Source organism: Myotis lucifugus, unplaced genomic scaffold (assembly GCF_000147115.1).
Source record: "Myotis lucifugus unplaced genomic scaffold, Myoluc2.0 scaffold_3, whole genome shotgun sequence".
Lineage (NCBI taxonomy): Eukaryota > Metazoa > Chordata > Mammalia > Chiroptera > Vespertilionidae > Myotis > Myotis lucifugus.
In genome coordinates, this window is record NW_005871051.1 from 26,942,121 (window position 1) to 26,955,299 (window position 13,179).

General features: G+C 45.8%; 1 protein-coding gene across 4 annotated transcripts in view; it reads left to right on the forward strand.

Moving 5' to 3' along the window:
- ARMC9 (armadillo repeat containing 9) overlaps positions 1-13,179 on the forward strand; it is a 104,669-nt gene that overhangs the window by 72,644 nt on the left and 18,846 nt on the right. For all 4 annotated transcript variants that reach the window (XM_006082633.3, XM_023762312.1, XM_023762311.1 and 1 more), the window contains one exon: positions 8,460-8,564. In XM_006082633.3, the coding sequence (XP_006082695.1) occupies positions 8,460-8,564 (105 nt within the window). The remainder of the gene's footprint in view (positions 1-8,459; positions 8,565-13,179) is intronic.

Consider the following 13,179-nt stretch of genomic DNA (forward strand, 5'->3'; position numbering starts at 1 on the left):
TGCCTAATTTTAATAGCTTTCCCCAGTGAGCAAACACTTCTCAAGCTGTTCTCTGTCATTGGTCATCTTCCATTGCCCAGAAATGATTGTTTTTAATGAATCAGTCACACTTGATTTCTGTAGAGGGGAATTGACCCCTCATGTTCCTATTGCCAGAAGCTGTCGGATCTATTCTAGGCCTGACACTCTATCTAGGGATATAGCAATAAGCAACATAGATATTCTGTCAGGAGAAAGCAGACCTTGCACAAATAAGCCAATAGGAATATGTGTCAAATGGTGGCATGTGCTCTGAAGAGCAGTAAAGGAGGAGGGTGTGAGGGAGTGGGCTGCCTGGTGGACAGTGGGAACAGCACAGGTCAAGGCCATGAGGTAGAAGCATTTTGGGGGAATTCTAGGAACAGCAAGAAGTGGGAATAGGATATGGAATCAGAGACGGCCACTAAGGTCAGGTCACCTGGAGCCCTGGGAAGGATAGGGCCTTATTCTGAGAGAGGAGAGAAGCTGTTAGAAGTTATTAACTGAAAAGTGACGTTAAGTCATCACTCAGAGTGCCGATTTTCACAATGAAAAATAAAACTGCCAGGTGAATTCAGGAAGTCACGGGCGGCCCTTGTCACTCCTGTACTTGAACTGAGCTTTGAGGTGCTGGGACGAGGTGGCTTGTGGATCTCCTGATTTCTAGGCTGAGCAGCGTTTGAATCAGGGTCCCTAGTTGGGTCCTGACTCTGCCATGTACAAGCCTTGGTTTCTCTAAATGGGCCAATTCCTAACTGCCATGAACGAGAGCAGCGCTCAGCTCAGTCTAACACCCCTGATACATGTTCAACAAACATGTAAATCTCACGTGGGCGTGAACCAACACTGAGGCTAGTCAACTGCCGATCATCCCAGGCTCGCTTCTGTAGACGATTAAGCGATCTGTGATTGTTCCTTCTCCCTCCAGACTCTGGCTCATCATTCTGAGGGTCACTTTCCTCTTCCTCTTCATTTCCTTTTCTACTCCACCTGCTGGCTTCTGCCTCGTCTCCCCTCTACTGATTGCCTAGCCCTAGCCTCAGTCTCTTCCCTTCCCAGCTTGTCCTGCATGTGGCTCTTCCTAAAGCTCAAGTCATACAGGGGCATGAACACTTCATTTCTAAATTGGGGAACATTTTCAACATTCCAGAAAGTAACAGAACAGGTGGGGACCTGTTCCTTCCTCCTTCTGCCATCCTCCCCTTCCCAGAATTAACTGCTGTCCTGAAGTTGGTGTAAATTCTACGAACGATTCTGGGCTTTTATAATATCTTTGTTTCTGTAAACAATATACACTTTAGTTTATGGTTTTTAATTTTACACAATACTGTACAATTCACTTACCAACTTGCTTTCTTCATTCAACATTACATGTTAGAGATTTACTCGTACCCATACATGCTGCTGAGTTCATCCATTAAGCACTGTGTGGTGTTCCATTGTAAGACAGAACCACTGCGTTTGTCCGTCCTTTCTGAGGGACAGAGGCTCCCGTCCCTGTTTCCTTGTGCACACGTGTGAGCGCTTCTCTGAGGTTCACAGCTAGACCTGGAATTGCTGAGTCAGGGGGCACAAGGGTCTCATCTTTACTAGATAATGCCAGATTGCTCCCCAAAGTGGCTGACCCGTTTGCATACACTTTCACATGATCCTTTAAAAGACATTTCTATGCCCCTCATCACCTAACAAAATTAAGTTGCTGCCCGGCCGGTGTGGCTCAGTGGTTGAACCAGGAGGTTGTGGGTCGATTCCCAGTCAGGGCACATGCCAGGGTTGCAGGCTCCATTCCCAGTAGGGGGCATGCAGGAGGCAGCTGATCAATGATTCTCTCTCATCATTAATGTTTCTATCTCTTTCTCCTCACTTCCTCTCTGAAATCAATACAAATATTTTTAAATATTAAAAAATGAGTTGCTAGCCCTAACCGGTTTGGCTCAGTGGATAGAGCATCAGCCTGCGGACTCAGGGGTCCCAGGTTCGATTCCGGTCAAGGGCATGTACCTTGGTTGCAGACACATCCCCAGTGGGGAGTGTGCAGGAGGCAGCTGATCGATGTTTCTCTCTCATCGATGTTTCTAGCTCTCTGTCCCTCTCCCTTCCTCTCTGTGAAAAATCAATATGTTTAAAAAAAAAAATAAGTTGCTAAAGGCAGCATCCAAAGCCCCACTCGGTGAGATCCCAGCTACCTTTGTATTTTCTTTCACGTTACTCTCTTCCTTCATCTATAAAAATAAATACTCATTACAAAATTGTGAAATCAGTGAGTTAATCTGTGGCAAATAATGGGCACCAAGAAATGACGGTTTCCTTTCCTTTCCTTCTGTCCACATAGTGGTTCTCTCTCCCTCCTTCCTCCAGAGCCATGCGGACGGGTCTCACCCCGGACCCTGGGCTGGGCGCTAACGCCAGGGCTGGACGCTGTCTTGATCCCTGAGAGACATCTCCGTGGCAGGTCAGCTTACCGAAGCCTACGGGGTCTTGTCTCATGTCGTGTGTGCATTTGATCATGTGTGCTGTGCCCTCCTGCCAAGTCCAAGGTGACAGGGAACAGAAAGGGCAGCACAGGAACCTCTCTGTACCCACTTCATCGGGTGATTGTGATGAAACAGACTCGGTGTGTGTTAGCATTGAGTTTTAACATCATCATCACAACCAAGGGGCGGTCTAGACCAGTGGTCGGCAAACCGTGGCTCGCGAGCCACTTGCGGCTCTTTGGCCCCTTGAGTGTGGCTCTTCCACAAAATACCACGTGCGGGCGCGCACGTACAGTGCGATTGAAACTTCGTGGCCCATGAGCAGAAGTCAGTTTTTGGAAAGGAGATAGACGAAACAAGTATACAAGACGAGTGTGAATGGGAGAGTTGGAAGGGGTCGACCTCAGCGAACGTACCTCAATCAGATTGAGGGCGTTTTTAGCAAAGGCCAGCTTAGGAGTACCCTAATTAAGTTAATAACAATGTACCTACCTATATAGTTTAAGTTTAAAAAATTTGGCTCTCAAAAGAAATTTCAATCGTTGTACTGTTGATATTTGGCTCTGTTGACTAATGAGTTTGCCAACCACTGGTCTAGACGGATGCAGGCCGATGTCTGCTGGAGTCGAGGCCCCACGTGTGCTGCCCGGCCGGAGCTGGAGCCGGGGCTGGCAGTGGCCGGGGTGGAGCTGAAGGTGGAAAGCAGGGAGAAGAGAGGTCAGACACCCTCTGTGGGTAAGAGGAGGGGAGGGAGGCTGTTCCCCGTGCAGACTGCGGTAACAGCCAGCCTGTGAGAAAACCAAATTCATATTCCTGCTCTTCCCCAGGAACTTGAAAAACACTGACAGATTCCCACTTTTCAAATCCGCTTCATATAGATTCTGTGAAGATGTTGAGGTTCATCTAAACCTTTCTGAACATAGTGGTTTATTGAATACTAGTCTTTTCTTAGGACATTCTTGCTGACATTGTGTCAGGGGTGTGTGTGCCGTTCTGACTGGTGGTTTCTTGTCTAGCCCCACCCTCTACTTCTCTTAGGGTTGGGGGCACACTTAGTCCCTGAGTCTGTTCTTCCCCTGAGCCCTCCCCCGCCCCCCATCAACTGAGCACACTCAGGACCCTCGTTCAGAAGCAACCACAAGTCCTCTTGCCGGTGTGATGATGGTTGCTTCCTCTCTTTGTCCCACAGAAGCTTCCTACTGTCTTTCACTTCCCGTCCTATTGAGCTTCCAAGTCTGTGTATTACATATTTTAACGGGTGGCTTTTCACAGAGCATTTTGCCATTATCACCATATATCTTGCTGTTTCACTTAGACGTCAGAAAACATTTAAGCAAGCAAATTGAGCAGGTAAGCAATGGGTTAGAAGAATCAAAGAAGTAAAGATCTTGGGGTTTCTCTGGTTTCTATCATGTGGTTATTTCCTAAACGGGACTGGTAGTTAGACCAGCCATCATTACCTGGGTGTGTTTTGTGAATGGGGAAGTTGCTGTCCCAAACAACTTCCAGGCATCATGGTGTATCCTTAAGGATTCACGACCTGCTTCACACACACACACACACACACACACACACACACACACCAGGAAAAAGCACAAAAGGAAGGAAAGGGTCCATTCCACTAGGGCAGTGGTTCTCAACCTTCTCGCCCTTTAAATACCGTTCCTCATGTTGTGACCCCAACCATAAAATTATTTTCGTTGCTACTTCATAACTGTAATGTTGCTACTGTTATGAATCATAATGTAAATATCTGATATTCAGGATGGTCTTAGGCGACCCCTGTGAAAGGGTCGTTCGACCCCCAAAGGGGTCGCGACCCACAGGTTGAGAACCGCTGCACTAGGGGAAATATGTTGACTACGCTGCCTGCCCAGTCACCTTGTCCACCCTTTCTCTCCCATGCGGAGTGTTTTTCTCTTATTTTTACAAAGAGTGAGATTTACAATGCAGTGTTCTAAGGTGTCTCAAATTTAAACTGTTGGTAGCAGTCTTATAATTATTTCAAGTTGAAAACACACTGGATACTTTTACTTGTCATATGTAAAACCACTTGAATACATTCTGCTCCCCTCATTATATCTGTAAGAATCTGAGTTTTCAAATGCATTGAGTGGTTAACCTTACTTTTATTTTCAGGCCAATTGCTTAGAATCTGGTTAGTCTGGAGTATTATGTATCTAAGGCCTCCAGTTAAGCATCTTGTGTCATAAGATCACCGAGCTGCCACGGGGAAGCTTCGCATTGGAGCACCTAAATTCCTCTCACCTCAAGCGCCTTTCTTATGAGGCATTCTTAATTTCTTGAAGTAATCAGCTACCCCTAAGCTCTGCCTTCAGTAATCTGATGCCCGCTGCTCGAGCACATAAAGGCCAGTAATTTTAGTAAAATTCCTTCCAACAATGGTATTTAAAACCCCACCCTGAGGAGGCGTTTATTCTTGAAGCATTTTCTTATTCCTCACCTCCTTCCTTCACTAAGTGGATTGCAAAATATGTTTCGTTTGGCATTTCAAGAGCAGCTCGGAAAAGTTAGCGATGTGGCTGTTTTCACATGGGCTCTGGCCCTGGGGCATCGCCACCCTCAGCTGCCTGCACTTGAGTGAGGGGAGCAGAATCCTTCCCACGGAAACTGGGGAAGGAACGGGAAGTAGCTGCCTCTCTCCCAGATGGAATGCTTGAGCAGTAGTTGTCACTGAATGTGTCCTAGGTTTGCCCATTGCAGAAAGTTCTTATACATCCTCTGTGGTTCTGATCCTGTTGGCAAAAGTGCCTACCACAGTGGGCATCGCTCTTGGTCAGCTCTCTGCTTACACTTCCCACCGCACCTCCCGGTTTCCTCACCTTCCCGAACCTCCCTCCTGCATAGTTTCCCAGAGGGGCTGGGAATTAGATTGAATAGTATTGAATTCAGCTCCTGCGTCTCTTTGTTCAATTGTGTTTTCCAGCTCCACTGGCTCAGCTCAGTTTACTGTGGCTCGTTAAGTCTCGGGAGCCCTGGCGATGCCTCCATTTCCTTTTCACCAGTGTTAGCGTTTCCTAGAAAGATGACGGCAGTGACTTGTTTACATCTATACAGTATATGCCTTTTCAGGATCAGAGAATGTAAGTCATGATTTTAAAGGAGTCGGCAAGATGGCCTTGATGGATGGATGGATGGATGGATGGGGAAACCTAGGCGCTGACAAGAGCCATGGCTTCCAAGTTAGAGCCTCGGTACAAAACTGTCTTAACCAAGAACTATCAATTGAAAAATGGTTTTCATGTCCGTGTTCTTACATTTATGCGTTTAACATTAACATGATATTCTTGAAAGCACCAATGGTATTTGCCTGTGTTTTTCCAGTAGAGAGATGATGGTGAGTGGGTGGCTGGGGTGCCCACACTTACACAGTAGCTGCAACTCGAGTCAACTTCTAGTGAAGGGTTGTATATTAGGGACCAAGCGCGGACCTTGTCCTGTGTGTTGGAGGTTAGGAAAGGCCCATCAATTACAAAAAAACATAGCTATATGCTACTTTTAATGAGAAAAACTTCAACTTGTTTTAACTAAAAATAAATATCTTAACAAATCTCTTACGAACTTGTTTTTTGAGCAAGTTAACACATCGAGCTTTCATTGCGGTCACTAGTTTGTATGGGTGTAGGTTGATCGGCAAGTGACTGTCTCACACATGTACTTGTTGTCCAGGGTAAAGAAATACTTGGCCAGTGTTGACCGAGGTTAGCCATTGACCATTTATTTTCCATTGAAATGGAATGTGGACGTTTGCTTTGTTTCTTAACGTTTCACATTCCATCCTGGCAGGGAAGTGGCATATCACCAATCCCTCTGTGAAATCGCGCTTCATATGCCCATTTCCAACCGGTGCCTCCAAGGCTTCGTTCCCTGGAAAAGAGCTGAAATACGACTCCACTGCCCAGAGCGCCCTGCCACTCACTCTGACCACAGAGCCCACTGCTTTTGTTCACAAGGAGCAGTCGTTTTCCTGAAATAATCAAGTATTGCACACACTATTTGATCACTGAGGTGTTGGTGTTTTAGTAAACTGAACTCCGAGCCGAGGCCACGGTGTAAATCTTCCCTCGCTGTCCCAGTGCTGACCCCAGGCCGGGCCTCACAGATGGCATTACCTCTGAGGGTCCCCGAGTGAAATTTCAGGATGGTGAGTAGCTACACTTGGCTGAGCTGCCTACTCAGGTGAAGCCGCAGCAGCAGAAGGCTCTGCCCTGGCTGTGGCGAATGAGTCAGGACTAGGGGTTAGATCGCCCCTGAACCTGGTGATCCAGGGTGGATCGGAGGGGATTCTCTGTGATTAGATGGGACGGGAAGAGAGCGGGATGAGACAGTGGACTCCAGAATGCTGCTGTGGCCCTCCTCTTCACACTCTCTGGCCCTTGACCTGGCACTGGGTACCCTCGGGCCTTGATGACTTGGTGAGTCTGCTTGGGCCTCCTCGGAAACAGGCATCTCTGCAGGCCCCAAGTGGCCAAGCCAAAAAGTCCTGGGCAGAAAGGGGCTGCCCCAAGCCCCAGGCCAGGCTGTCACCATGGAGTTGTCACTGTCTCAGGCTTGTTTTCCACGTCAAACAAAATAATGATTGAAGGATCCACACCGTCGTCGTAAGAGTTAGGATGGAAGGCGCTATGGGAATGGAAAGCAGGTTCCTCGATGGTTCTATACGAGGGCACCATTTAAATGCTCTCCAGTGTGTGCCGGTGGGAGTCCACTCGGCCCCTCCCACCAGTGAGACAGGCTGCCTGACAGGGAAGGCTCTGGAGCCTGCTGGCTCTGCTCTGCTTTGGGGGGACCACTTAGAATAAGTCAAATCCCCTTTTCTTCAGACGGCCCATCCTGGGTGACACTGTCTAGCAGTGGCAGATGGCGCTATCTGTGTCCTAAAATGAGCCTGGAGAGATTGGCCTGCACCCACTCCACCCCCTCCCTCCCAACAGCCCTACCCAGAGGCAGTCCTCCTGGGAATTTGAGCTTTCAGATTCCTTGGAAACTGACTCAGGTAAATCAAATTCACAAAAGCCTGGAGCATCCAGAACGACTGGAAATTCATTTGAAAATAAAACAGGGTACTCATGTTTGCAGAATAGAGCTTTCTCTTCCTGTTGGCAAGTTTAGAGGAACCAAATTACAGGGTGTTGAGTGGACAGGAATTAGGGGAAGGATTGGTTAGATGATCTCAGGAACCATGGTCACCAGGGCGTGATGACCTGGGGCACCCCCTCCCCACCCCCAGATTGGACTGCCAGCTTCCTCGCAGGCCCACCCATCCCCCTTTCCTGCTTCCACAGCAGGCCAGCTCCCTGACTTCATATGGACTCAGTCCTTCCTTGGTCAGTGCCCCGGTCAGATGAAGGTCTGGTCTGTTTTGTACTGATCTTTATCATTTAACCTGCAAAGGACAGTGCAATCGCCCAAGTCCTGGCGGGGGGTGGGAAAGGACCACAGTGCCCCCGTTACTATGGCTGCTGCTCAGCTGGCATTTGATTACACACAGATGCTACCAGCTCATAGATGCTATTTTGTTTTTAACTCCTCTCTTTTTACAGTTGGAACTTTTATTTTGAGATCATTGTAGATTCTCATGCAATTGTTAAAAATACTACAGAACAATCCTATGTACCTTTTACCTAGTTCCATCCAATGGTAACAGCTCGCAAAACTATAGTGTAATGCCACAACCAGGATGTTAACATTGATACATTCAAGACCGTTGAGGTTGAGCATCTTATTGAACCTCTTCTCAGCTGTGGTTGTGGAAGTGTTTAACAGGCACCCAGCCTCCTAAAGAGGGGGACTGGCATTCTGTTTGTCTTCATGGAGAGGTATGAGCAGAAGGCAGACCCACGCATTGCTGTGGTTGGGCTAAGGCCTTCTCATTTTGTGGCAAGTGCCCGCTGGAACTTGTGGCGGGGGGTCCAGAGCATTCACCCTGTGTCTCTTTTGAAACAGGAGGACCATGACACCATGGAAGCCGATCTGGACAAAGACGAACTGATCCAGCCCCAGCTCGGCGAACTCTCAGGCGAGAAGCTTCTTACCACGGAGTACTTGGGAGTAAGTACCACGTGAAGGGGCTGGGGGTCCTGAAGTAGAAAGGAGAGATGGACCATTGATGGCCTGAATGTTTGCCATAACATATGAGGGTTTGGTCTATTCTGTTACGATACTGTGTTTATGAGAAGTTCCATGTTAGCCAGTGTGTTTCCAGTGGCCCTGAAGTGCACGGTGGCCCTAGCTACCTGTCACAAGTAGACCTGTTGGTGAACAGAAGAGGGATTAGAATATAACTAAAGGGCACACGCCAGGGACCTTCATAATATCTGAAGGTCTGCCCATGCTTGGTAGTAATTATCTACCTGTCCAGCTTCTTAATTTTCACATGTCTTGTCTGTTAGAAGGAAAGTCTGAGGAGGAGAAAACAGCAGTATTAAGTGATTACAAATATCCTACTTCTGCAAATTTTGCAAAAACATATGCCCAAACAAAAACACATTCCTAGGGCCCCCTCTGGGGCCTGGAAGCTTTAAATCCATTAGCCCTGTGGTAGTTCTGCCCTGTGCGTCAGCCCTTCATCCATGTGCTTGAGCTTCTTGGTCATGAGATGATGGAGGCAGCTCTAGGATTAAATTCATGATAAAGTCGGGGAGAAGGCCAAACATGCAGGCCAGCCAAACCCACCCCCTCACGTGCTTTTCCCGAAGCTCCATCTGGTGACATCCACATAGGTTTTACTGGTCAGAACTGGGTCACATGGCCCCTAGCTGCAAGGGAGTCTGGGAAGGTGAGTATTTTTAAGTATATACATTTATACTTTATACTTTATAATATTTCATAATTTCTTTAAGTGATTCATCAGTACTCAAAAACTAGTAAATGGAAAAATATATCTTTCACCTAAATTGGCATGTGTTGACCATCTTTTACTAGTAAATAAATTACATTCAGCTAAATCATGAGCTGCATTTTTTAAATTGTGGTTAAATTTTTTTAGCAGCAGAACTTTTAGAGGCAGATTTTGTTCTTTCAAATACACTCTCCATCTGTGACAGAGAAAGCTGAGTTCCTCTGGATAGTCAGGTGGGTGCCAGGAACCCTTCCTCTTTTCTCTCCCAGCAACCCCTGAGCATTTCTGTGGACCTCTGTGTAGACAGCAGGTTGTTGGACCAGATACTGTTTAAGATCTTTTCAGCTCAGAAAGGCTCCTTTGCAGCTGAGGGTCCCAGAAATCGCATGGGCCACCCTGCGGCTCCCCCTGCAAGGTCAGCGGGTTGTACGATAACTAGGAAACAGTGGCTGCTCTGAGACCCCAGGCATGCCACATGAGAGGTCCTGGGCCCTGCACACTGAACCCTCTTCACCAAGGACCTTCCCTCCGGTACCTTGATAATAAACCAGACCATTCCGTCCCACAAACCAGACTCGGTGTCCTCACCCACTGAAGAGGACAGGTACCACCCACCATAAATTATTTCTTAGGTCTGTGGCATTTTAAGGACTTGGTTTGGCTGCCTGGGTTTTCCAAAGGCTGAAACACTCAAATATCAGTGATATGTTTTCTCTCCTCCAGGAAGAAAGAGGGAGGGTCAAGCTCCAAAGGACAGTGGAGGGGGGAGGAGGAGGCAGAGGGCTGGCAACAGACTTGAAGGAACCCACGTATTCACTGTCTCCCTTTCCCGGGAGCTTCAGACTTAGCCCCCTCAGCTCTGTGTGGAAAGACCCAAGTGTTCTGACTGGCAAAACAGGGGGGAAGAGAAGGCATGAAAGGTCCTAAGGTACCGCTGAGAACTGGACGTAAGGGGCCTGCTCTGTGGTGAGGCCTAGATCCCAGGTGGGGGCAGTGTGACAGGGAGGTCAGAGTGGACAGCAGTATCCAGTGATTGCAGTTCAAACCGCTCTCTTGCGAATTTCACAAGTGATATAAAGGAAAACAAAACTACGTTTTAGTTCTTATTTGGAAAGCTTAATTATGTTCCATTTCCTCCAAGAGGGCAGAGGCCTCCCTCCCACCTTCTCTCTCCTGTCTTTTTCCCTTCCCTTACCAGTGCAGGTCTAGGCCCAGCCTGCCTGCTGCCCACTGCCCTAGCTGGTGGCTGTCCCCACAACACAGGTGAGGCCTATTGATGCTTCCCATCAGAAAGTGACCCTTTTTCTTCTCCTTCACTCAAATAGTTGTAGATAAACCCAAATAACTTGTCAGTAAAAATCAAGAAATCACAGATATAATTCCAATTTTTAAAAAATTTAAACTTTTTTCTTTGAAATAATCATAAATTCACAGGAAGTTGAGAAAGTCGTGCAGAGAGGTCGCATGCCCCCTCACCCAGTTTCCCCAGGACCTTATGTAACTGCAGCGCTTATCAAACCAAGAAATTGGTGTTGGAGCATCCACAGACTTTATTCAGATTTCACCAGTTTTTCAGTGATTCCTTTTTTGAACAACTAAATTATTAACATAATATAACCATATTACAGAACACTTGGAAAAATTACTCTTGGTTCTACTATCCCACATAGCCACTGCAGTTATTTAGTATCTTTGACTAAATCCCTCCAGACTTTTTTCATACTTTTAACATAATCAAAAGTATCATTTATATGCAGTATTATAACTTGACTTTTATTTAATGTTTTAAATGAACATTTTCTTTATAACCTAGTATTTATCAGTGTAAATGGCTATATAATATTTCAAATGAGCATGCCATGTTTTACTTAATTATTCCCCTATTACTGGACAGTTAGATTGTTCCAGTTTCACTCTATAATAATTTTGTAACAGCAACTTTATTTATTTAACATTTTTCATATTTAGGATTCTTTCACTATGATTGACACCCAAGGATATGACCATTTTTACGACTCTTGATATAAAATGCCAAACTGCTTTCCAAAAGAGTTATCTCAAATTTCCAGCCACTAACATTTTGTTTTTTGTTAATCCTCACCTGAGGATATTTTTCCATTGATTTTTCTAGAGAGAGTGGGAGAGGGAAAGACAGAAAGAAACATTGATGTGAGAGAAACACGTCGATTGGTTGCCTCCTGCCTGACCAGGACCCAGGCCGGGAGGAGCCTGCAACCAAGGTACATGCCCTTGACCGGAATCGAACCCAGGACCCTTTGGACCAACTGAGCCACCTGACCAAGGCTAAAATTGTAATTTCTCATTAGTTGTGTTGAAAAACTCAAAAAGAGTCAGGAGGCTACTGCTAGAAATAAATAATAAAGATTTATTCAAGGGTCTTAGGGTATGCAAACCAGAAACACAACTAGGCAATACCCAGTATTCCAAAGAAGAAAGAAAAGCTGAGGGCTCTTACAGTAACAAGTACATTCTTGAAAAGAATCAGTTCTGCATTCTTAGCCTCTGAATTGGTCAGAGATGATAATTCTCTAGATGACCATGGTCTGGAAACTGGATGTCAGGTGGTCTGGGTGCTCACACATTCTTCCTCGGTCCTTCAGAAGGTTATCTGGGTCTGTTGTGTATCCAGGCATTGACACAGGACTGGAAAGTTCCAAAGTTCAAGTTCCCAGACTGGTTAAAGCAAGAATAGAATCATTTCCTCAGGCCTCGACTTACTTGATTTTAGTAATTTAGCAGCTTGACTATGGTGACTTCATTTTATTTCTTCATTTCCTCATTTGTAAGATTGATTATTTTTCTATTTTATGGTGATATTTTCTGTTTTGTGCCTTGGCTGTTTGAATTCTTTGCCCACTTATCTATAAGAGTTCCTTATCTGATGAAAATTTTAACCTTTAATCGCTTAAATTTGCTGCCAATACTTCTTCTTAGTCTGTTGCTTATCTTTAATTTACTCTATATTTGGAAATGTTAAATTTGTTGTTGCTGTGGCTGCCTCCCGCACTCGCCCCGACTGGAGCCAGAATTGAACCCACAACCCCTGGGGAGGGACAGCACTCTAACCACGTAGAACACCGGCCAGGGTGGAAACGTTAATTTTTCATGAAACTAAATCTGTCTTTTTTCCCTTCTTACTTTCAAAAGTTGGTCCTCTCCAGAGATGTGATATTACTATATTCAACTATTTTTGTCTCCTTTTTAAAAAAAAAAAATTTTTTTTTTTATTGATTTCAGAGAGGAAGGGAGAGGGAGAGTTAGAAAAATCAATGATGAGAGAGAACCATTGATTGGCTGCTTCCTGTAGCCCCCTACTGGGGATCAAGCCCCAACCCAGGCCTGTGCCCTTGACCGGAATCGAACCCAGAACCTTTCAGTCTGCAGACCGACGCTCTATACCCTGAGCCAAACTAGCTGGGGCTTGTCTCCTTTTTTTTATGGTTTGATTTTTTAAAAATGTATATTACTAAATGGTGTAATACACAAACACAAGGAGAAAATTTGAATAATCTATGGCAGGGGTCCTCAAACTTTTTAAACAGGGGGCCAATTCACTGTCCCTCAGACCGTTGGAGGGCCGGACTATAGTTTAAAAAAAAAACTATGAACAAATTCCTATGCACACTGCACATATCTTATTTTGAAGTAAAAAAACAAAACGGGAACAAATACAATATCTGTATTTGCATGTGGCCCGCGGGCCGTAGTTTGAGGACCCCTGATTTATGGCATGATCCATCCTCTTTTATTTGCAAAGCCTCGTACTACTATAGATTGATGAATTAAATATAGTAAGTTCTACTT